A 23753-nucleotide genomic window follows, 5' to 3' on the forward strand; every position below is an offset into this window, starting at 1 on the left:
ACTGCAAATAGAAGTTTGTTTGTGTGTACGATACGTAGATCAATAATTGTGATTCATTTATGCTGGTGCTATCATTAATCAGGATACTTAAAACGGGTCCCGTATCCTTTTGCATGCGTGCGGCAGGAGCGTATATCTCCAGAGCAGATAAGAAAGTTGGCAAACTGATAAAAAAAGGACACAGCAAGAAAGCGCAGACACTCGACACGGTTCGCCTTGGTGACAGAGGAAAGTTTAATGAATTCAATAAATTATGTCGTGCAGCGCCAAGGGACAGGGAAGGGACAAAAAAGAACTCGAAGTTTAGGCCCAAGTTTTGGCACGCGTTTTTGCTGTTGAAAATAGAATTCACATTTTTCGGGATGATGTTTTTTTTCTCTGTTGCTGCTTAATTTGAGTCAGAAGATTGCTTTGTTACTAACGGGGAAGGACATTTTAAGGAAGGTACAGCATGTGTACCCAAACCAAAAAAAATTGTCATATTTATTCATCGTTAGAGAAGAAGTTTTGTATCTCGGCGAGTACGAACGCATTAATCCCTTTTCGTGCGGTATCTGATGAAACTTTTCCACTCTGTGTTTTTTTTTGGTAATTTGTTTCCATGCTCCGGTTTGGCCGATTCGCTCAACAAACGTGGTGTAATGTGGTGCAGCAATGAAGGCAGCCATTCTTATACAGCGCTGGTATCGACGGTTTCTAGCCCGGATTGAGATTCGGCGGCGCTACACGTGGACCATCTTCCAGAGTATCGAATATGCGGGCGAACAGGACCAAGTACGGGTAAGTAGAGGGGAATGAGTGTTGGAAAGATGTACCGAACTTCACCTGTTTACATTTGGTAGGGCTGGAGCCTTGTTCTAGTGCTGTATTTCACCTTTTAGGATAGTTTTAGATAGATATTTAATAAATATAATAATAGTGAAGGAACATTATAATTGAAGTGACTTAGTGAAGCTGATACAAAATAATAATATCTAGATACAATGTTAAATTCGCTCTGAAATGGTATTATACTGTCTTGTTGTTTTATTTACATTAACTAACTATTTGTATGGTACACACCTTAACAACGCAGTTGAAAATTGTACCCTTCACATGGTGTGGTTCGTAGGTAATGTTGATCAAACGATCCACCAGGCACGCTCGCTGCACTCGTATGAAAGCTGAAATTAGCTGCACTTGAGTACGGTTTTTAGCTGAGTGGATCAAATATTTACTCACCGAAAGCGCTGCAACCAGCGCCGCATGCATCGAAGCCACGAGAACGAGGCGCTATATTGATTTTGAATTAAGACCCGCTTCAATAAGCGCCCGTTCCGGCAGGCACACTGTGTAACCACTGCTGCACGTATCGTTTCACCGCTGGAACGTGCATGCATCGCTGGCAGCCTGGCTGCGAATCGCTCTCCATTCCGGGGTGGATAAACTGTGGCAGTGTGCAATGTGTAGCCACAGCGCGCAGCATTGATCGTGACGATAATTAATCAATAATTGCAACGATGGTGTTGAGTTTCCCTTAGTCCTCAGTGTGTTTGGCAGGTGGCGATGTAGAGTTTCAGTAATAATATTGTTTGCTTCCTGGCTGTACGCTTTCTACTTTCAGCTGTACAACTTTTTCAACGCACTACTTACGCACATTCCAGAGACCGCCGGACGTCCGCTGGACTCGCAAAACACATCCCGCTCGTCGTCCGCAGGTAATCCCGGGCGTGCATTCTTGATCCCGTGTGCTGCTCCTCCGTGTGAGAAAGAGATTTTCCTGTTTTTGTTTGAAATGCTTGAAAAAAAAGAAACGCTCGCTGGCACTGTTTTATGACGAAAACTATCTTACTGCAAGCATAAACGAGGACTAGGACGCCCGAAAAAAAAAACCCAGCAGGAAGCGATTTCAGCAAAAACACACACCAACGCTAAGCCTAGCAACAAAGCATAAAGCAAAACCACCAAAATCTCACCCACGAGTCAATAATATTAAAAAAAAACGATCATTTGTTCGCAATCCTCATAAAACCTGACATTTTGTTTGGTCTGGTGTTATTTTTATTCTTTTTCTCTCTCTCTCTCTCTCTTTCTCTCTCACTCTCTTTCTCACCTTTTTAACTGTCTCTCTTTCTTACTGGATTGATGCTTTCCCTTTGATCTACTTTTGTGTCTCTTTCTGATATTTTCACCATTTACTTACACATTTGTTAATGCTTTAATAATCCATTTAAAATCTTAAAAAAAAACTTTTGGTTTGGTGGTTACACCTGCCTTCCCAATCACCCATTGGCTGCACCTTCTCTTGATCCCCGGTTGTATTCTTTCTCTCTCTCTTTCTCTCTCGTTCTCTTTGGTTTGAATAATCTTTGTTGATCATTCAAATTACATGCTAACAACTACTGTCCCATCCCGAAATTGGCTGGCAAAATCATACTTCATCGCCATAACCATTGGTGCCTAACCTCCCCTGAACTTGCCTTCAATTAAACCGTCCATAACAAACCTTCCGGCTTCCACTGGCTATCGGCAACACGGTTACAATGAACACAATCACATATCTATATCTGCACACACGCACACGTACACGGACACAAAACCCCACCCATCACCCTCACCACCACGAACACCAACAGAGGCACTGAATATGAAATTTTCCGACGAATCGGACGATCTAGCCGACGAGGGTATTACCGGACCGGAGCGTGGCTACCAAGGGCCAGATATTAAGTTCCCGCTCGACAAGAAGGAGCTCGAGGTGATCATCGATCTGTTCCGGAAGAAGAAAAACCGCCTGCACGCGAAGTACGTGGCGGGGATACTGCGGGAAGCGACGTCGAAGCTGAAACGGTTGCCAAATTTAAACCAGGCGTCGACCGCCATCTCCAAACAGGTGACGATCTGTGGCGATCTGCACGGGAAGCTGGACGATCTGCTGGTCGTGTTTCATAAGGTGAGTTGGGTGGGGGTAGAGAATTTAAGAAGCCGTTGATCGAAGTAGGCTCTGGAACACAGGAAGATAGTTTATTTGTATATCTAGGATAGGACATATTTGGTGCCGTGACCAGGATAAAAAACGGAGGAGATTATGTCAAAACCCAATTATGTGCAATATCTGTTATTGAAGGATGCTTATTTATAGGCACGTGTCAGATAATAGACGATGCATAAAATTCAGATAGGGAATTGAGAAGGGGATCAAAACGAAGAAGATTCGTTATCTCGGTAACTCAACAAGCAAAAACACAGAAAATGTAATTTATTCCATGTATGAAATGTTGTCTGCCCACTGCTGTACCGTTCAATTTCTCTTGCTCAATGTAAACAACGTCTCGCCTCGATGCACCCAGAATCGATCCCAAGTGTCACAAGCAGAAGGCAACTACGGTCCATGTAGAAAAGTTTTTCCCGAATAAATTTGCTTCAGAATTGCATTATTGCATATTTGGGGAGCCGGTGTGTACAACGGTTGAGTTGAGATTGAGTAGAAAATCGAAAGGAAGCTCCAAAGGAATCCTCTTACATCGTCATACTCATACCAGCCCTTTCATCTGTGCCGCTTTTTCCAGAACGGACTGCCATCGCCGGAGAACCCGTACGTGTTCAATGGGGACTTCGTGGACCGGGGTAAGAAAGGGCTGGAGGTGCTGCTACTGCTGCTCTGCACGTTTCTGGTGTTTCCGGGCGGCGTGTTTCTCAACCGGGGCAACCACGAGGACACGGTGATGAACGCCCGGTACGGCTTCATCCGGGAGGTGCACCAGAAGTACAAACACAACGCCGAAAGACTGCTGAAGCTCATCGACGAGGTGTACCGGTGGCTTCCGTTAGGGACGATAGTGAACAACCGTGTGCTGGTCGTGCACGGCGGCATTTCCGACTCGACCGATCTGGATCTCATCCGCAGCCTGGACCGCGGAAAGGTGAGCTGGAAATGGAAAGCTGGCGGTGTGCTACATGTTTGACCATCATTTGAACCAATTCCCGTTTCATACTATCTTTCCCAACCCCGCTCACGGTGGACATCCCGATGCATATCAATAGTATATATCACTATTGCGGCCACCCATCACCGAAAGTACCGCCCGGGTGCTGAAATCATCGATAAGGTGGAATGGAAACAGGTAATTGATTATCGCAATAATAGCCACTGTCGGTCTGGGGAAGCAATATCAGCCTATCATGGTTTTGGGGGACGGTTGGTTGGTTGAGGTCATTAACGGGCAGGTTAGGGTAAGTTTGACTTATTGCCTTTAATCGAGTATAGATTGATTTGACAGCTACTTTGGCACATTGTCCACCGTTATCTTGCTAATGTAATATTGATTAGGTCTTTGGCTTGGGGCAACTCTGGACAAGTGTGGAAAGATCAATGTAACATACTCGAGAAATGAACATGACAAGACAATCTGGGAGGCAGTTAACAACATGCTTTGAAGCACGATTAACATGTGTTAAACAGAAATTAAGATACATTTGCATAGAGTATATCTAACGACATTGCCTGGAAAATGTTTGCAAATTCTCCATGTGGAAGGTGTCTGTGTCTAGAATTACGTCTAATTTTGTTATCGCATGGGCGATACATTCTCCAAGCGCGTTTATTTCATCACAGCCCAACCTCAGTTCGTTATGTGTCTGTTAAATTGCCAAAACCACGCATGATCTTTCGTTGGGTTCATCAAACAAACTTTTCATCACACCCCGGACATGGTTGCAGGATCGCAAATCCGTACCCACCTCACGGATTAGACACGATCAGGAGCCACGAAAAGCATGGAGCGTGTAGGGAAAGTTTTAATTGTGCACCAGCAGCCTTCGGGGAGCAGCCTATTTGCAGTGAGATTAGGTTGGGTATCCGTTCCCGTGCCAATTGAGTGCCATGCTCCTGGCAATGCCGCTTGGTAGGCAAAAGTTATCCAATGTAAATTTGGACACCCGTCCGCGTACGACAGAGGGAGCCAGTTTAAGTTATGCAAAGGGCCAAATTAATTTCCTCGGCTAAGCGGTTATGCGATTCAATTGATTGTTGGTGCTGGACATTCAAGCGGTAACACTCATGCGTGGTAACCCGCACGAGGATGATATTTACCCCGATGGAAAGAGCCACAGTAAGCTTTAGATTAGATTATCAATGTTCCTGGGGGACTTTCGTTGGAAAGTTTAATTTGCTAAACTTGTTAGTAATAGAGCAATAACAGGAATGGCAAAAGTTTTAACTAGCTGGTGATTGTGTAGTAGTTTCTATTCAGTTTACAAATCATTGAGCTGCAAAGAAAAATAGGTGCAATACTGGTAACACCGATAAACGATGTAGTTAATAAGAGATGCAAACTGTAACCTGGTTGTCTGAAAGAAGTTCTTGAATTCATTTACTAATTGGTACATGCAAATAGGGATTTTAGGGATCACAATCCAAAAGCTTATATTGAAAGTTTGAAAGCTTTTAAAAATATTTATCTAACATAAGCGTATAAGTTGCCATAGACCAGTGCTGCAAAATGTCATGAGTATCACGAGATTTTCACCAACGAAAACAATGAACATATCCGTGGTAGCTTGATGCTCATTGCTGATAGTCAATAAAAGTGCGTCATGACATGCTGAACACGACATGTGAATTCTTGTGTCCAACGCGATACTATGACTGACAGGCTTAGCTTAATCCCGGCGCAAGCATAATCATGATTTTTCCTGGCTGTGAACAGTGCTGCCACTGTTTCAGTCATTAACACTCATGACTGAAACGAAGCTCAAATCAGATCACGTACACAACTGAGATGATCAGTGACGATACTCAAACAGTTGGAGAATCAATCACATGCTTGGTGGCATTTAGTTTAACACCCAACTTTTGGTCACTCACTTGGTCACGACATTTCTGTCGGCGATAATCGCGACATTCTTGGAATATACTTTGCGCGTGAGCTCTAGCAATAAAATCAGCATGCTTTCTCCCTCTATCTGTTTTGATTATCTGACGGGTCAAACAGAGCGAGAAAACATGCTCATTTTGTTTCTTGGAACCACTCGCACGCACCGCATATCTCGCATGACTACCGTGATGATCTCCGACCGATAAAATGTCATGACCAAGTGACTGACCAAGAGTTGGTTGCACACAATGTCACCAAGCATGTGATGGTCACACCAGCTGTTTGAGGCTCGCCTCTGATCTTCGCAGTAGAGCTCGTGACGCTGAGATGATTTTGTTTCAGCCAGAATTTGTCATGACTATGTCAGTGACATTTTGCAAAATTGATCACAGCAAAAAAAAATCGTGATATAGTGACTGACCAAGCGATGGTCGCAAACATGTCATGAGCATGTATTAGTCACACCAATCGTTCTGAGTATCACCTCTGATTTTCACAATTGAGTACGTGACGCTGATATGGATTTTGTTTCAGTCAGATTTTTTTTATGACATTGATAGTGACATTTTGCAGCACTGCCATAGACAAATGATCCCATTACTTCCCAGCAGCTCAATCACAAGTAGCATACCACAGCAATTTTTTTTACATGAATAGAAACCAATTCTTAGGCAATGCGGTCGAAGCCGTTCTTTTTGAATAAAACAAATAGAAACCAATTCCCATCCCTGCTAAATGCACCGTGAAACGCGGTCATTGGCATTAGTTGAGGCGCAAAATTAATAACACAGTCACACAATCCGGCACTTTCCCATTTGTTTCCATTAAAAACAAAACCCCACCATTACGATTTGTGAAATGGGGAAAGCATGTTCTGTACAGTTACACTTACATACACACACATGCAGTTGGTGCACCATTGAGCGAACTGGAACTGCGGACACACAGAACAGAACAAATAGACCGAACGGTGTCCGTCAAAGGGACAAGCGAACCCACGTTGGGTGTTGATAACCGGGTACTTTATTGTAGGTGTCAGGGAAATGCACTTTGCTCCCGGGTGTGCCATCCCGGGCGTGTGCGGAGGTTAAACGAGCCCGAGCTCCCGGAAGCGGAAGCACAAAAATGGTGTACAATGCAAACAACCATTTGCTCTTTGCCCCGTTTGCTGTTTGTCGTGCAGTTTTTGTTGTGTGCTTTTGTGCAGTGTGTTGCATTACAAAACCCCCTGGTCGGAGTCTTTAGTCGTAGGTCGCGATCCTGGCCGTGGCTACTGTGTTACGATACATGCAAGTATGCATGCATGCATGCATGCATAACCAGAAAGTGCAGGATGATGAGTGGGCATGTTTGTGTCGAGGTTCCATTAGCCGTTGCGTTTGGAGACTTTCCCGATGCAGTGCGGCGTCTACCGGCAGCTTCCTGCTGATGCTGGCGTTATTTGCATATTTATTGCAACGGCTACCCACATACACACACGTTTGATGATGTGCAAACTCTGTTCGCTCGCTTTATCCTTTTCCTGTGGGCAATCTAGCAAACCCCCGGTATGCCCGTTACGGTCGATTTAATCAACTCACTTGGCGGGCGGTGAAAGGAAGGCAAAACATCTTGATTATGATTGTGCAATCGAACGTACCGTGCAGCGTGCGGATGGTTTTATCGCCCAATTTTACCGCTTTACCGCACTGCGTTTGGTTTTGAAAAAACGTGTTTCATCTTTCACCCTGCAAGGTGTTCGACATACTGTGGAGCGACCCGCAGCACACCGAGGGCTGCCGGCCGAACTCGTTGCGCGGAGCGGGCACCTACTTCGGACCGGACGTCACTAGCAAGTTCCTACAGCGCTACAAGCTCCAGTATCTCGTCCGCTCGCACGAATGCAAACCGGACGGGCATGAGATCATGCACGGTGGCAAGGTAAGGTACCGTGCGGCGTGTTACATCGGAAATCTGAAGTGTCTGACGGATGGTTGATTGATTTTCCTCGCCCTCTTCCTCTCTCTCTCTCTCTCTGTCTCTGTTTCGCCATCGCAGGTCATTACTATCTTCTCCGCATCGAACTACTACGAGATTGGCTCGAACAAGGGTGCCTATCTGAAGCTGGATCCGCAGCTGGACACGCACTTTGTGATGTACACGGCGGCCGCCTCCAAAACGCGCAAGCTCACGTTCCGCCAGCGGGTGGGGCTGGTGGAAAGCTCGGCCCTGCGGGAGCTGGCAGCGAAGCTGCGCGAGCGGCGGATAGAGCTGGAGCGGGAGTTCAAGTCGCGCGATCCGGAAAACAAGGGTAAGTAGGGGAGTGTTTGGCCTGGAGGAGACTCGCCCGTAATCAGTGCAATCAGCGGCATAAGGATGGGAAGGACGGAAAGAAACTGGATGGCGGGTGAATTCAGCCAAGGTGGAACGGATACGGCTGAGCTGTGTGAGCCTGTCAGTGTCAGCCGGGGTGCCGAGGCATTATCGTGTAAAGCCACAAGTTTATGGCAGCTATTGGATGGGTTCGAGATTCACATTCTCGTCACGGTGGTTAGCACCGCTCGGAACGAAGGAACAAAAAGTAGTACAACGTATATTTACGAGACTTATCTCATCTCAGGGCGGTCGTCGTTTTGTTCCGCCGATAGTGTCCAAACAAAACCAGATCTCAACGTGCTCGGGCTGGCCCGTTTTGTTCGTGGACTGTGATATCTTTCCGTACTTTGTGTTTGTGTGGCTGTGTGTGTTACAAAGAGAGAAAGAGCGTCATTGCACAAAAACAGCAAGCAAGACTCTCCAGCCGTCCGAATGTCCCGGTACATCCAATGGAGAAGAAAAGATTACCTAAACGGCAGGACGTGACATGTTGAGGAAAGGATTGAAAAGATTTATCGCACCAAGGGTTTTTTTCCCGTCGCTTCGGCAATGTGATAGTTTGGTCGTTTTGTTCTTTTGTGTGTGTGTGTGTGTTACATCGAACAAAAACTTGAAGAACATTCCGACTCCCCGTAGAGTTACTTTCCTCTTCCCTGGAGGGATTGGTTCGGAGTTGTCGTGCTTACGGGCAACGGGTATCTCAAAATTGATGACTTCAAGACTCGAGGAGGGATGAATGGGATGAAACAGGAAGAGGAAAAAGGCGTGCGGAATTTATGATTGTCGATAAAATGTCATTTTCAACCATCTTGAAGCGAATTGGAGTTGGTAAGCTTCCTGGGCTGCAGATTCCATGGTCAGAAAACGGGCGCGAAAACCGCTACCAAAGATGCGTCATTCGTCATTCGGTTGAGGAAAAAGGTGCTGCTCGGTAGGTCGACAAAATACCTCCAGCCAGATTCTGTGTTCGTGTAAATCCCGCTGCTCCCGGTGAAATGAATAATGTGGATGGGAAAATAAAACATAATCCCTCTCCCGATGGCTGCGATGGCTCGGAGGGTCATTGGACACCCGGCTGGACGTTGTCGTAATCTACACCTGACCGGGTTTTAGGGGAGGAGTGGGGAGGTTTCTTATTTGGAACTTACTGCAGAAGCAGCGTAGTGTAGTGTAGCAAGAAATAAACAAACAACGGACCCGAAAATACGTATTTCTTCCTTGCGATACCCCGCTCCCGCTCTTGGGGTTGTCCGCGGTCCGGGGGTTTCTGCTTAATTCGGCAGAAATTTTATGACTTTCGCCGGAAATTGCTAGACCAGCGACATTGGAAGGTTTGCAACCAGCTTCGTGGTGGTGTCCCGTTGGGAACACACAACACCATGGGAAGGGCATTTTGAACCTTTTTTTCCTCTCTACAGAACCATTATTAACTTTTTTGCGCTCTTTAGCAGCTTTATTTTGTTGCGGACGGAAGGCGCACAAGTACAAACAGTTAGCAAGAGTTACCCGTCCACTCGTTCGTTCCTCGTTTGTCCGGGTGTTTTTTTCTCCCATCGGCGACAATGTATTACCGTAGGATCTACTGAACCGTACTGGAAGCCGGGAGAGATCATAAAATTTCCATCAGCGTCGAAGACTAGAACCTCGGTAGTCACCACAGTGAGTGGGTCTTTCTTGCTGCTTGCAAACCCCTCCCGGAGGAGATGTGAAGGGCAGCTTTGATACTCGTCCCATGAAGAAGCCAACCACGACCGGTGAAACACCCTCATTGCTAAATCATTTCCCGTGGTTCTCGTTCTCGTGCGTAGAAGGGTTACCTCCGCAAGCTTGGCGTGTCGATGCGATTTAGTACGGTTCATTTTCTTTGTGGCAGTTTGATGCAGTTACTTGTTACTGTCCCTCGTCCCTTTTTTTTGCTGCTCGCCTACACTGGTCCAGAGTTATTTGTCCAGCGAGTGCGTCGTTTACCAGGGCTGCACTTAACGTAGCTCGTAAAGGTCGGGACGAGATTTCGTACCTCATTATCTGTTTGTATTATGGGCTACGCATAAGAAAAAGGGAAGTCGAATGGGAGACATTTCATTTTGCACCTCGTTTATATTTTTAATGTCAAGTTCGTTACGAAAAAGGAGAAAAACTGAAGTCACATTCTTGGAGATGCTCCTAGGAAACGGCACCGACAATGTCGTTAGGACGATTTATATTTATCTCAATATAACAAGCAGCGTTTTCAGTCCCCAATTCCAGCTGCATCTTGGTGCGATGGTGGCAAAAAGCTTCGAAACAATACAAACGCCCTCCCCGGCACTGTTAATGATACCATTAGCAAGAACACCTGCCACACCTTGCCGACCATTCATCTTTGATCTGAAGTTATTTCTGGAACCGTTCCATTGCATCCGTTCCGTATTCGTTCTTCGTCCACAGGTGTGCTGCCGCTAGCCAAGTGGTGCGAAGCGCTGGAGAGCGCCACCAGCCTCGGTTTGCCGTGGCGAATGCTGAAGGATAAGCTTGCACCCGCCGATAATCCCACTGCCAGTACGGTCGCAACGGTGACGGAAGTCAGCTACCGGAAGACGCTGCATCTACTCGACACGGACTCATTCGTAAGTATAGCAAAAAAAAAAGAAAAGAAAATGGATTACAAATACCCGGGGATATAGCTACTAGGTCAATGGTTTAGAGATGTGACTTGAGGCTAGTAAACGTGGAAGAATGTATCTCACTGCGTGATGCGGTAGATTGACGTGCTGCGGTGAAAGGTGGTGGTTAATTTTGTAACATTTCAAACGATGATGTTGCGCTTTTGTGGACATCCGAGATAGGGAGAGAGAGAGAGAAAAGAGAAAAGGGTTGTTTGTTTCCCGCGAGATCCGGGCTGGGGCTCAAATTTGTAAGTCAAACCCGAGCGCCGTTTGATGCCAGCTGGTACCCGGGTCTTCGCCGGTTCCGTCAATCATCGTTACTGCTGCGATGGGGCTGTTGACGTTAATGGCGGAATCATTTCGGTTAACCGAGAGCGGGTTATCGCGCCGGCATGAAAACAGGCCGGCTTTTGAAGTGGGTATTGATGTAGAAAGGAATGGGATGAGTCGTCGGATAGCCCCATTTGGCAGTTGGCGTTAGATCGCTGTGGATAGATTAGGATTTTTGTATAAATGATATCTTTAAAATGGTTTGCCGGATTCAAACTTAATGGGAGTTCTGTTTAAAAAAAAGTATTCATTTTTTTATGATTTTTTAAAGGATACTTGAAACGATTTAGTTATTAATAACTTGTTTTGATAAGTTAAATGAAAACAGAATTATTTTAATTCTCAAGATTAAGAACCGATTTAAATCTTTCGAATGCCATTTCAAATCATCTGATTTATTTTTGGTAATCATTATTGGGTTTAGTATCTGCTTCCTGCAATAATTTTCATAATTAAGTATAATTGAACTCTAAAATCAGCATTAGGTTTGCCCTTGATGGTTGAGAATTTCTTTGGTTTTATGTATACTGAAACCTGCGATATATTAAGAACGGTTTTTTTCTAATTCAGAGTACCCAGACACACGCGTACGTTTCCGTAACATTATCTGCCAAATTTCTAACACCAATTTGAATAGTTTAAAAGAATAACTCAATCCATAGATTACCTATAAAATTATTTAAAAAAAGCAAAGAGACAGGAAATAAAATGGAGCAATAAATGAAGTTTCCAGTGAAATCTTCAACAGACATCGAATGACATAATAATTGACGGTTTTGTTGTGGATCTCCTAACAATGCGTGCGTAATTGTATCATTATTTGTACATTTTACGAGCAGCAGAAGCGATCAAATCGGTTTTATCCCTCCCCTCGCAAAGAACACAGAAAGTCCTATGTCTACATTGGTATAATCATCCGATAGCTTTCCAGGAATAGACGACTTGGACAGAACAGGGATGGGTATGACTAGCTTTATTACAAATGCCCCCCTCCAAGAATGTAGACAGCGTAGAGTATCATTCCCTCGGTTGACTATACCATCTGCCGGTGTACTACATTCGTGTCAGTGCGTCATGTCACTCGCACACGACACAAAACAAGTCGATCGGTACCGTACCACAAGCTATTGGGGTGCCATTTGCAAATGACACTGTACCGCCTCGGGTGCGATTGCTTACACAACTACCCTCTCTCCCTTTAGACAAACAAACGATACACCAAAACAATTTGGTAGCGTCCCGAAGTGTAATTTCATCTTTCCTTTCTTCATTTCCGGGTGCGTGTTTGCTCGCTGGGCCATCAGAAATCGGCCCAAAACGGTACCACCTCCGTGGCGGAATCGCTGTACAAAAACAAGAGCAGCCTGGAAGCGATCTTCCGCATACTGGACAAGGACAACTCGGGCCAGATCTCGCTGGAGGAGTTCGGCGAGGCGTGCGAGCTGCTGCGGCGCCACTTCCCACACAACACGCACGAGCAGCTGCTCGACATGTGCCGCATGATGGACATCAACAAGGACGGGCTGGTCGATCTGAACGAGTTCCTGGAAACGTTCCGGCTGTGCGAGAACGCCAAGGAGCAGCTGCTGATGAGCCTCGAGGAGCGCGCGATAGCGGAGAGCAACGGGAACGGGTCGGGCAGTGCGCTGGACACCATTGACCTGCAGCCGTCGGGCCTGGCGGCGGCGGCGGCGGACCGGAAGAAGGACGGCCTGCCAGACAGGAACGGGAACTGTGCGGCAAAGACTGCCAGCGAGGACTGCCAGGCCAAGACGGATGGGCGTCGGCGGAGCAAGAAGCGTGCGAGCGGCAAGCGGGCCAACAGCGGGCCGGAGAACGGGGCGCCGGAAGCGGACGAGGACACGGACGACTACGAAGACTACGAGGCAAACGAGCCGGAGGAGGGCGAGAGCAGGGAGAAGAGCGCCGGCCCAGTGAACGGTACAGTTATAAGCTCATCCAACACTGCCGCTGTCGCTAATAGCACCGCCAACGGTGACACTCACAAGGACACCATCGTCGCCTAAACGGGGCACGGGCTTATGAGTGTTTCTTTTCCTATCTCTCTCTCTCTTTCTGTGTGTGTGTGGATGTGTTCGTATGTGTGTGTGCGTGTTTGCGTGTATGTGATTCCGATCTCCAAAGTACCTCCTCCAAGTTTGTTGCTGTGTTTCTATCGCTCCTCTACCTTCCCATCTCACTGTACACTGTTTGTATCCGGCGTTTAGTACCGTGACTCCAAGTGCGGTGGAACTTGGAAAACAAGTTCCAGGATTCAGAAGGATTTGATCAGTGGAATAGAGCGTTACCTGAGTGAAGGAGAGAGAGAGGAAGAGGGAAGTGAACGTGAGGTAGAAGAGGTAAAAGGTTTCCCGCACATTCTTCCGGCCCTCGTACGGTTGCCTACCGTTGCACACTTTACAGTTTACAGGCAGCGTGTTTGACCCAGTGGTACTACAACAAGATGAAGCTGTCAAGGAGTTTTGCAGCAACAGTGCTGGCTTTGGTTTTGACACATGGCTTCTCATTAAGCTCACCTGTTGGCTTATGGGTTAGCAGCGGTACCGGATCAGGTAGGAGCACACAGAGCTTTAACACAACAATGTACAAGATTGTAAAAGGGACAGCTACAACTACATCTCAACATCTCGTTGAGTGGTGGATTACAGTAGGTACGTTCAAGCTTTTTATTGTTCTATCCTTGCTTCATGTTACCTTCATGCTGATTGCACTTTTAGTGTTACGTTACCGTTTACTTTTACGACAATCGTACTACAAGTTTTATTGATTGTCTGGTGTAAAACAGTAATGTTCAATCATTGAATCGCTGTAGATCTAAATTGGCTTCTCGCGCTTCATCTACAAAATGTCTATTCCTTCTCAGCAAGTTGGCAATTCGCTCTTTGAAACGTGGTTAATATCCTCATCAATGGTCTGATGAATTGATACACTTTTTTCATAAATTTAGGAGTGAGGAACTACTTTCAAAAATACTTTTGACTATAAATTCAATATAATCAGCTAGGTACTTCTTTGTTGAATGGCAAGAATTTGCCTAGAAGTAGGTAAAACTTTTCCCGTCAATCAAATACTTAAGCTGACTTATAAGGAATACGTCTCTCAGACAGCTTTTTCAGTACAAACAACTTTTGTAGTATGAGAAAGAATCCTTCTCACTGTCAGGTATATGCAAACGAAAACTTGTAACGTTAAATTAAATTCAACGTCCTGCAAGTAAGTTCTTCCATCATGAATGAACGGACCTGGCCCGCACAGCCGGTAACGAAAGACAGACTTGATGTATTTGATTTCCTCAAAACTTCCTCAACACGATAGGAGCAGTATTGAATTTCTCTAAGCATGTAAGTCAAACTTGTATGCACAGAAATGTATTCCATTTTGTAGAGTGTGTTCAGTGGCCAGCTGTGTGTGAGTCTGATTTTTGCCGTTACTGGCGATCACTGCCATCACACATGTCTTGCTAGTGAAAAGACTCCTACCTTCGACACTGAAGTGGAACGAAGCGTCAATCACTGTCAGTGGCGTTGCAGGAAGGATTTCAGAAAAAAGTTCTTTTTGCCAAGTGTATTGATGCTTGAAATGTTTTACATATTCACAGCCACAATTTTATTTGAAACGTTATGTGGCAGTGTAATGTCCAGCCGGAGCTTTAAGAGTGAGGTGTTCATATTACTAGACGAGTGTAAAACACAAGTTGAAGTATGGATTGATATTGTTCTACTTTATGGCCTCTAATCAAATAATGCATTGAAATGAATGAAAAGGCATAAGGAATTTAAGAAACGAGCTCTGGACACGATGTTGTGTTGGGTAAAACGAACCAAGCAACTAGCAATACGAAGCAAAAATGCTCACCTGAGGCATGGAAATAGCACCCAATCTAGCACTTTCTGACAACATCCATTACGGCTAGAGTAATTAACCTGGAGTAGCAAGTGTGTGTTGGTGTGTATGCTTTGTGATGCCCCATCACTCAACACGTGTGTGCCATGCTGCCAACATCACTAAGGGGAACGGGAAGCGAATAATTGCGATCAGCCAGGGAGTGGAAAGACAAAGACCCACTTAACTCATTCACAAACACACACACCGTCACACGTTTTCGGAAGGAGGGAGCATGCTCAAGTTTTTGCTTCATTTCCGGCCGTAATCAACTGGATAAATGGCACTTTTTCCTGTTCCAAACCCATGATGTGGGTGCCGGGTGCGTTTGCCGGCGTGGGCGAAAGCGTTATTCATCGCAGCGCCGCGTGGTACATTTTGTAGACCGAGTCGGTCAAGTTTTCCAGCATGTGTACTTGGTGGTTGCTTGGTGCTGTGTAATGGCACTGGTACGCATGCACCAATGCGAGAGAAGCGTTTGCTGATTAGCAGTTGATAGACAGGTGACCATAAAAGCATTACTCCAACGTCGTTAGCCGTTGCAAAACAGGAAAAGCGCTAAATGACTTCAATTAACGCTGGATTGTAAGTAAAGGTACATGCATTAGTTGTGTAGTATGGAGTCATTTGTTCTCACTTTTCTCATTGTATTTGGTTACCATTATAGCTCGATGTCACAGAACGTTTCATTAACGTTTCGTGTTTGATTGCCGGACTTTTTGCTTATTTTCATTTCATCCATTCAGCTTCATCCTCAATATCAAACCTTCTTTTCTTCTTCTCGCTCAAAACAGAATTGAAAGGCCACTTTCATGCTTTCTCCTCCATCCCAACCAGTCACAATACTTAATGTGTGCACTTTAGTAGCGTCTCTTTCTGCAGACTACACCGCTGTTCTTCTTAATGTCATTAACGTCAATAATGTGTCACTTTACTTGGCTGCGTGTATGCGAATGGGCCACTCTCGCTTGCCATCATCATCATCATCCTCCTCCAAGTCGCCGGCAGCAACACAACAACAATGCCGCCGAGCGTTGAGAAGAAAGCAGTGAACGCCGAAGCTCCTGCTTGCCTCCGGGGCGGCAAGGGCCACGTACCGTCTCGGCATCGGGTTTGATTCTTATACTTTATTATTTCTCATCCATTTTTACTGGCTCGATTCTGGTCGCTCAGATCGTTGGCTGTTTAAATGGCACTGAGTGTGTGAAAGTGTGTGTGTGCGTGTGATAAATGTTCATACAGCCAGTAGATAAAGATTTTATGATGGAGAGTAAAAGCAGAAGCGTTGTCATTACGTTGCCTTGGCTTGTCGAACAGTGTGGCATTGTTGGGCTGGTGCTGAAAGGTTAAAATAATGTCTCTGAATTTCGGTGTGCATTATTCGCGCTTCAAGTTTAATTCGATTAGAGCGCATTTATGGAGGTGAGCTTTTGCGTTGGAAGAGTGGGATGACATTATCATTGCCTTTGACAATGGTTAGAAGCCATTGAGTGCATTTGATTTTAATTAAATTCAAAGGATGAATTCGTTTGAACGTGGAGAGGACATGTTTCCAAGAAGAGGAACATACAAAATGGAGTGTTCTGTGCTGCTGTTAACATAATTAATTTGGGAGCTTCTTTTCAAGCATAATTTTGAGATTAATAGCAAACGTTAATTACTAAAGTAACGTATTTCAAAATATAAAATTATATAAACCAAAAAAAAAAAAAAATATATATATATATATATATATATATATATATATATATATATATATATATATATATATATATATCTATATCTATATCTATATTCTATATCTATATATCTATATATATATATATATATATATATATATTTTTTTTTTCAAATTGATTTACAATTTATTTCGAAAATCTTCGGAAAGCTTTCCGTTGAGCTTTTTTTGCTATGAAGCACCAGGCTTCTCCATCGAGCGCACCAAAAAGAGGGCTTAATATTTTTATCGCTTCAAAAGCATCTAAAAGGTCACACACAATTCAACCATGCCCAATTCCCCGGATGGATGTTAAAAAACATTTCAACGAAATCGAAATATTGTTCCCTGCACGATCCAATTTTCCTAGGAACGATAAAACCGAAACCAACCCGACCTGGTTGCCCCGCTTTTCAAGCGCCAAAGTAGTAGATCCACTTCACTTAAGTGTCGTAAAATGCTGCTGGTATTATTTTCGAAGCACTTTCCTTTCTTCACACACGATTTTGTAAACTTTCTGTTCCTGGTACAATGGCGCAACATCCTATTTGAGCGCGGTTCAGATTATTTTTTGGTTTTGAAATTCAGAAATACCCTTCTGCCCCTCTTGCTTTTCATAATCAGAAAGCTGATTACGGTGTGAAAGTTTCCGTTTTGGCCAACGTGTACTACCTGCGCTTTTCTCTTAGCCGGTGGGCTAAGATCAAAGCTCACACAATCACACCAGCGTGCCAAATGTGATTTGTACGGTACGGCACGTGCCGAGCGCGCGTTGGTGCAGATGGCAAAACTTTGCCTCCAAATGGTTGTGGTTTTTTGATTTTCCCTTTTATCTGACTTTTTGGAAAAAGGCAAGAATGCGGCCCGTTCCCGGAGGCAAGGGCACGACACATTCCAAAAACCAGTGCAGGCAAAGCAGGAAGTATAGCAGCTGTTGTGAGCTAAAAACGGACGAAAAAAGAACGTAGAAAAGGAAAAGTGAAGAAATAATTTGGTTGGAAGGTTTGGTTTCCTTTTATTCCTTTTTTTTCTTTAACGCCAAAGATTGTGAAAGTGGTGTGAATTGTCCACACACATACACATACACAAAGGCAAAGGTAAAGAAGTGACACCAAGTGAATGTAAAGTATGCAAACAGCAGCGCGGGAAAATAAAATTATTCTCATCCGTTTGGCAGGTTGAATATTGAATCGGAGGTGATTTTTGCTCCCTTTCTTCACACAGTTTCACATCGCTGGCTCACTTTCTTTGAAATGAGAAATGAGAAGCACCATCCATTCCCATTACAGTTCATTACTGCTTAACATAGCAAAGGTTTTTTTTTTAATTTAAATTAACTGACTCGTGAACGTGAAAATTAGATGGCAGTTTCATTTCATGGTGACCTTGAATGAGGAGGAACATTTTGGTGCATTTTGTTTCCTTTCTATCTGACTTCTTTCCGCTATAAATACTCTCGATGATTGCTTTCGTAACAAGTTGAGCTACTTTTTGTGTGTGTTTTTGCTTATAAATGGGAGTCTACGCTACTACAAAACGACAGACGAGATCAGATGGAAACTTGAAAGGGAAAGAAAAACACGCAATACGCGAGAAACGCAATGATACATTTTCCAAAGTTTTAAATCTGTTTGTGTCGTTTTCCGGGCGGCAAGGGACTGCTTTCAAGCAGTGTAGGAAGTGTGAGAAAGTCAGTATGAGCTCAGGCTGTGCAAAACAAACAAAAAATCATATCCTATTTTGAATTGAAATTGGGAAAGTGAAACAGATTATGGTTACTGTTTTGGGGTGGGAGCGATAAAAACCCTCCCTCGCCGGAGACGGAAACTATTTGTTATCATTAACAAAAGCGCGTTGCCCGAAGAGAAGGGATACGCCGTGCTATAAATATTTCTCACGATAAGCTTGTCTCAGTTTTTTGTTAGTTTTTTTTCTGCACTTCATTCTCTGCAACGTGAGAGATGGAGATTATTTTTTTCTTTAACTTTCGCACAGCTTTTCTTTAAACGTTTCAAAAGCTCGAAAATACAGCTCAAGTCATACTGGACAGCATCCGCTTGCGCTATAATCCTTTTTGCCATGTGTGCAAGTAAGCTTGGCTGCATTTCTACACGATCTGCTTCACATTTCTACGCTCAGTGCACATTCCGCTTGCATTTCAGCGGGCTAAGCAACCCTTCTCAAGCGTGTTTAAGATGCACTGCACCGTGAATGGAAGGCATTTCACTATCGGTAAGCTTCTTACATACCCAACGGTTTCCTTTTTTTTCGAACTAAAGTTCGTTTCCTTTCGCACTGGTGTTAACTAAAGTGCTAAGAAAGTCCACACCCACACCATATCGCTCATTCGCTCGAGAGTGAGTTGCAGTTGAGTTCGTGTGATTCTTTTCAACACACACACCTTCAGATTTTAAACTGTGTGGAATTGTGCATAAAATGTGTAGTTTTATTTCTTTAATTTCCTCCTTCTGTCTCCCTTTTTTTTGAAACCAAAAACCGCGTCATTTGGCTTCGTTCTTGTAACTGGTTGAACGGCAATTTTATGTAAAGCAGCTCCAGCGATGGCAGAACACTCTCCCAAAGGGCAACGCTGGGCGGAAGAGGTTCGTCCAAGGCCAAGGATTGCATTTGCGTAAACGGTGTATGCTTCCGGTGGGTGGTCGGAAAATGCGTGATGCGGGAATTGTGTTTGTATGTGTGGGGATAAGCGGTAAGCGAGGGTGCATGGTAGGAATTTTATAGAATTTAAAACTGCAACAGACATGAAACGAATCTCGTGGGAACAAAATGAGTACACCGACGCTTAGATGTTATCGATTCCTATACACGTTTTAAATGTTATCGTATCTGTGAAAGGAAAGTGGCAGACAAATAGAAGGACAGATGATGAAGGAGAAGGACATGATGAAGAGAAAATAGAGAAAATGAGAATGAAAGAGAGATACATAGAAAGATAGATAGAAAGAGAGAAAAAAGAGAGGGAGAGAGAAAGGGCGAAAGGATAGTAAGATAAAAAAGGAAAATCATTATCAAAATAAAACCAAAGTTTCAAATTAGCTTAAACAAAAGCGCAAAGCGAACTAAAAAAAGGAAAATAAGAAACGTGAAGACAAAAGTAAACTCCAAACATTGTGTATGTGTTTAATGTCGTTTTAACTTAACGACACATCTCAAATTCAACAAGAAACAAACCCACTCAACCGAAACAGGACGGTTTCCCGTTAGTGTTAGTAGATACAGCGAGAGAAATACTCTAAGTGACGTTACGGAAATGAAAGAAAGCTGCTAAAAACCAAAAAATATAACACAAAACTGTGTAAGCCAAAAGAAATGAAATCTTAAACGTAAAATGATAAAATCATACACAGTAGGAACACATGAACGCAAATTATAAAACCGATATTAAAAGCTAGTAGCGAAACCATATTTAAACTTACCGTAATGGACGAACGAGCACAGTTTAAACAATCCACTTGCACGAAATTCCCATTTTTTCGATCTTCGATATTCCTGATAGTTGGTCTAGCTTATCGCCAAGCATGTAGCGTACCGGTGGTTATACACGAAGTTAGATGAAAGATGAAACGAACGAGAAGAAAAGTTTAGCTAAATTTGCCATTTGCCATTGTACTCCTATATTATAAAAGACGAACACACATCTATATACATATATGTAGCTGTTTTATATCGAATCGCCGTTATATCGAAAATTTCCTAATACAAGGATAGAACTAACTGGTGGAGAAGTTTAAGAGAAAAACTAAACGTTACAGAGGATAAGAAAGAGTGGGAAAATTGAAGTGGTTAAGAGTAGCAAATGCAACTATAAAATCTATAAAACTATTTGTATCAAAGTCAATGCAAAAGCAAAGCGAAAGGTTGAGAGAACAACCGAATAGCTTAACCATTGTTGCTAATTATCATCCTCAAGAATGCCAAAGATGTTACCAACTTTTCTAGCACGATGAAACAAAGCAAAGGGAAGCGAGAAGAAACAAACAACTACGAAATGATAAAATCATTTTTAAGCTTTACTAAACAAAACATGGAAACCAAAACAACAATATCTAAACTCGTAGTAGAAGGTATCTTTATTTAGGTTTTGTATTCCGTTTCGGTTTAAATGTCACTTTGTGCGCGTAAAGTTATGTTACAGCTATGGTTTAGTGTGTACGGGCGGACGGTTCTCTTTATAGTACCATTTATTAGGCAAACTGTGTTAACCATTGCTAAATGCTCAGTGGGATGAGCGGGTAAGGGCAGACTCGTGATCAGCGTAACGGAGTCAGTGATTGATAGTGTAATAAAGTACTGATTTTTCTTCGCTCTTGGTTTAACTGTTGATGTGCAATAGAGCGTCGATCGAGAGAAAGAGAGAGTGAGAAGAATGACAATGCGTGAGAAAATGATCTGGATAGCATGGTAAGTAAATAGTTTTAAGCATGTACTTGGCTTGGATGATTGAGATAACACCAATTTTCCATACCAACATGATGTGGATTAAATCTGCTACGCTACATCAACATTTATTTATCTAGGGCCCTCTGTTGGAGTTATTCAACCGTCGGACGGTGTCATGCGGCTCCTAAAAAACAATAACAGATGATTTACTATTGATGACAACAGAGTGACAACAGCATCCGTTTGTCTGATGCGAGAGAAATTAGCTGAATCGGGTGTGACAAAGACTTTTCAGAGATCAAATGCATAAGAAGCATTTTTGAAGAGAAAACGCTTCAGCTGGTGATCGAGTTTTCTGGACACCAATTGGTAAGATTTTGATCCACAGGGTGAGACACAAAGTCAAAGACACATAAAAAATCAATGCATTGCATTTAGTCTCCCGAATTTTTAATACCAACATCCTTTACTGGGGCAATATACTAAAGGCTGACTAAGCTAGAGGCACTCCCATTTAGCACTGGACATTCTGGACCCAGTCGCAGATCTTGCGCACATCGTCGAAGGACGTTCCGATTGGGCAACGGGTGAAGCGAAGGATAGTGGTACCGATACAGTTCACGTACTCCGAACAGTTGGACGGGTTGCGGATCTTCGCTCCGAGTGGCTTTCCACGGCACAGCATCTGCAGGCTGTTCAGGTTGCTTGGCGGCTGGGGCTGGGGCATGGGCATCGGCACTGGCGGGACGATCGGCAGCGATGGTGGCATGATCGGTTGCGATGGCGGAACGATCGGAAGCGACGGCGGCTGGATCGGTACCGAAGGCACTAGGGGTGGGTTCGGCATGCCAACCGTTCCACAGATGGCCACATCACGCTCTACGCACGTCTTGCGGTAAGCATCGAACAGGGTGCCAGCGGGACACTGGAAGTTGATGGCGCCCGTAATCGAACACTGGTAGAAGCGGCTACAGTCGGCAGTGTTGGCCAGCAGGGTCGCGACGGGCTGGTTGATGCACGCCGTCACGGTGTGCTCGATGTTCGCCGGCAGCGCCTTGAGCGAGGAGGTCAGAATGCTCGTCGGGATATCGCCGGGCTCGCAGCGCACCTTGTTGGTGGAGTCACAGGCCAGCGTGCGCGGGTTGAACAGCGTGTTGTCCGGGCAGGTGAATAGAATGGTGCGCCCGGTACGGCACATGAAGAACTGCTTGCAGTTGATCGGGTTCGGCACCAGATCTCCGGTGTTCTTGCAGAGCTGTGGCCAGATTAAAATAGAATAAAATGTCTGGGATGAAAAAACGACCTTCCTATTTAGCCATCGATTGTTCACTATTACCTGTGCGCTCGCTGCGGCGATCAAAGCCGCGAAAATTAGAAAGCGTTGCATGTTGGTTGACTCCTCCGACTCTGTTGCGTATGATGTTCAGTCGTCCGACAACGAAATATATATACATCACAACGAAGCTCGAGTCAACATTTGCAAGATATAATTCCAGGTAAGCATATCAAACTGATAAGATAAGAAGATCTCGTTGACATCAATGACCTATCTATTGTTTCGCTATCGACAGTAGATGCCAAGGAACGTGTTTGGACGATTGTTTGAGCCATCATATTTTGGGGAAGATAGCAAAGCTTGTTTCAACATTTGACAAAGACGATCACATTGTGTTCATTAGTAGTTATCGGTGGACGAGGAACAAAGCGGATGTCACCGACGAGGACGTTATCAGTCGTTTCGCTGACAGAAACAGGAGTATCATTTCCGATATGTTTAACTGCGTAACGCACCTGACAGTTAACGTTGTTGCAGATCTTGCGGAAGTTAGTTGATCGATACGGGTTCAAACATTTTAATCACCTGCAGGGGAATTCCCGTCCCTGGACGATCAGGTGCGTTGAGCGGCGTGTCGGATGCTGTATCGATACGAGGTACAAGGATTTTTTATGTGGAGGTAAAGCGTAGTAGCACGATCTTCAAGGACGATTAGTATTTTCAAGGGTTACTATACAATGAATCATTTGTGAAGGTCATTACAACAATGCTAAAGTAGAAGATTGCAAGAGAGCATAATTCACCACCGTTAAAAACGCATGCACGGAGCGATTGGAAGAAAATTGTATGCAAGTTCTATATCAATCTGCGTTAATTCCCAAGCAGCAAAGCTGCGTAACGAGTACATCGTAACGTTTAATGTTAAATATGTAAGAGTGAAGTCAGTTGAAATTGTAAAAAAGTTAACTAGAAACTTCTTCATTATAGCTTTTTATATCAAAATAAAGATACAACATTAAATTACAAAGGTAAGCTATATCTAGATAGAGTATTTATAGAGATTATAAAGTAGCTCTTAGTAAAAAAAACTTGTATTTTGAGTTTTTATCTATTTTTATACACTCTTCAAGTTTTTTTCATTACACCTTAACGTTCGTAGTGAAACAGTTGAAATGATTTATAAAATTCGAAAATAGTAACATCTTAACTAATAGAAATGTAAGGTTAGTTTTATAGTACATTTGAAATGCCAGATTTCACTCGAGTATAGT

General features: G+C 43.9%; 2 protein-coding genes across 2 annotated transcripts; one reads left to right on the forward strand and one right to left on the reverse strand.

Moving 5' to 3' along the window:
- The first annotated feature begins 654 nt into the window (after window positions 1-654).
- Window positions 655-16779, forward strand: LOC121602344 (serine/threonine-protein phosphatase rdgC-like). The gene is given in 10 exon segments (XM_041931119.1): window positions 655-780; window positions 1604-1697; window positions 2616-2932; window positions 3549-3902; window positions 4024-4056; window positions 4059-4103; window positions 7590-7775; window positions 7893-8145; window positions 10638-10816; window positions 12490-16779. Coding segments are annotated over 10 exon segments (2310 nt in total). The 3' UTR covers window positions 13213-16779.
- Window positions 16780-21634: 4855 nt separating this feature from the next.
- Window positions 21635-22656, reverse strand: LOC121602343 (chondroitin proteoglycan 1-like). Its single transcript, XM_041931118.1, has 2 exons — window positions 22543-22656; window positions 21635-22461 (listed from the first exon to the last, which is right to left on the reverse strand). The coding sequence occupies exons 1-2, from the start codon at window positions 22591-22593 to the stop codon at window positions 21721-21723; spliced, it is 792 nt and encodes a 263-aa protein (XP_041787052.1). The 5' UTR covers window positions 22594-22656; the 3' UTR covers window positions 21635-21720.
- Window positions 22657-23753: the final 1097 nt, after the last annotated feature.

This window comes from Anopheles merus, unplaced genomic scaffold (assembly GCF_017562075.2).
Source record: "Anopheles merus strain MAF unplaced genomic scaffold, AmerM5.1 LNR4000417, whole genome shotgun sequence".
In the NCBI taxonomy this organism is placed as follows: Eukaryota; Metazoa; Arthropoda; class Insecta; order Diptera; family Culicidae; genus Anopheles; species Anopheles merus.

Coding starts and splice junctions, on each gene's coding strand:
- LOC121602343 (XM_041931118.1), bottom strand. CDS start 22,593: ATGCAACGCTTTCTAATTTTCGCGGCTTTGATCGCCGCAGCGAGCGCA. Junction 22,462..22,542: donor TCGCCGCAGCGAGCGCACAG/GTAATAGTGAAC, acceptor ATCTGGCCACAG/CTCTGCAAGAACACCGGAGA.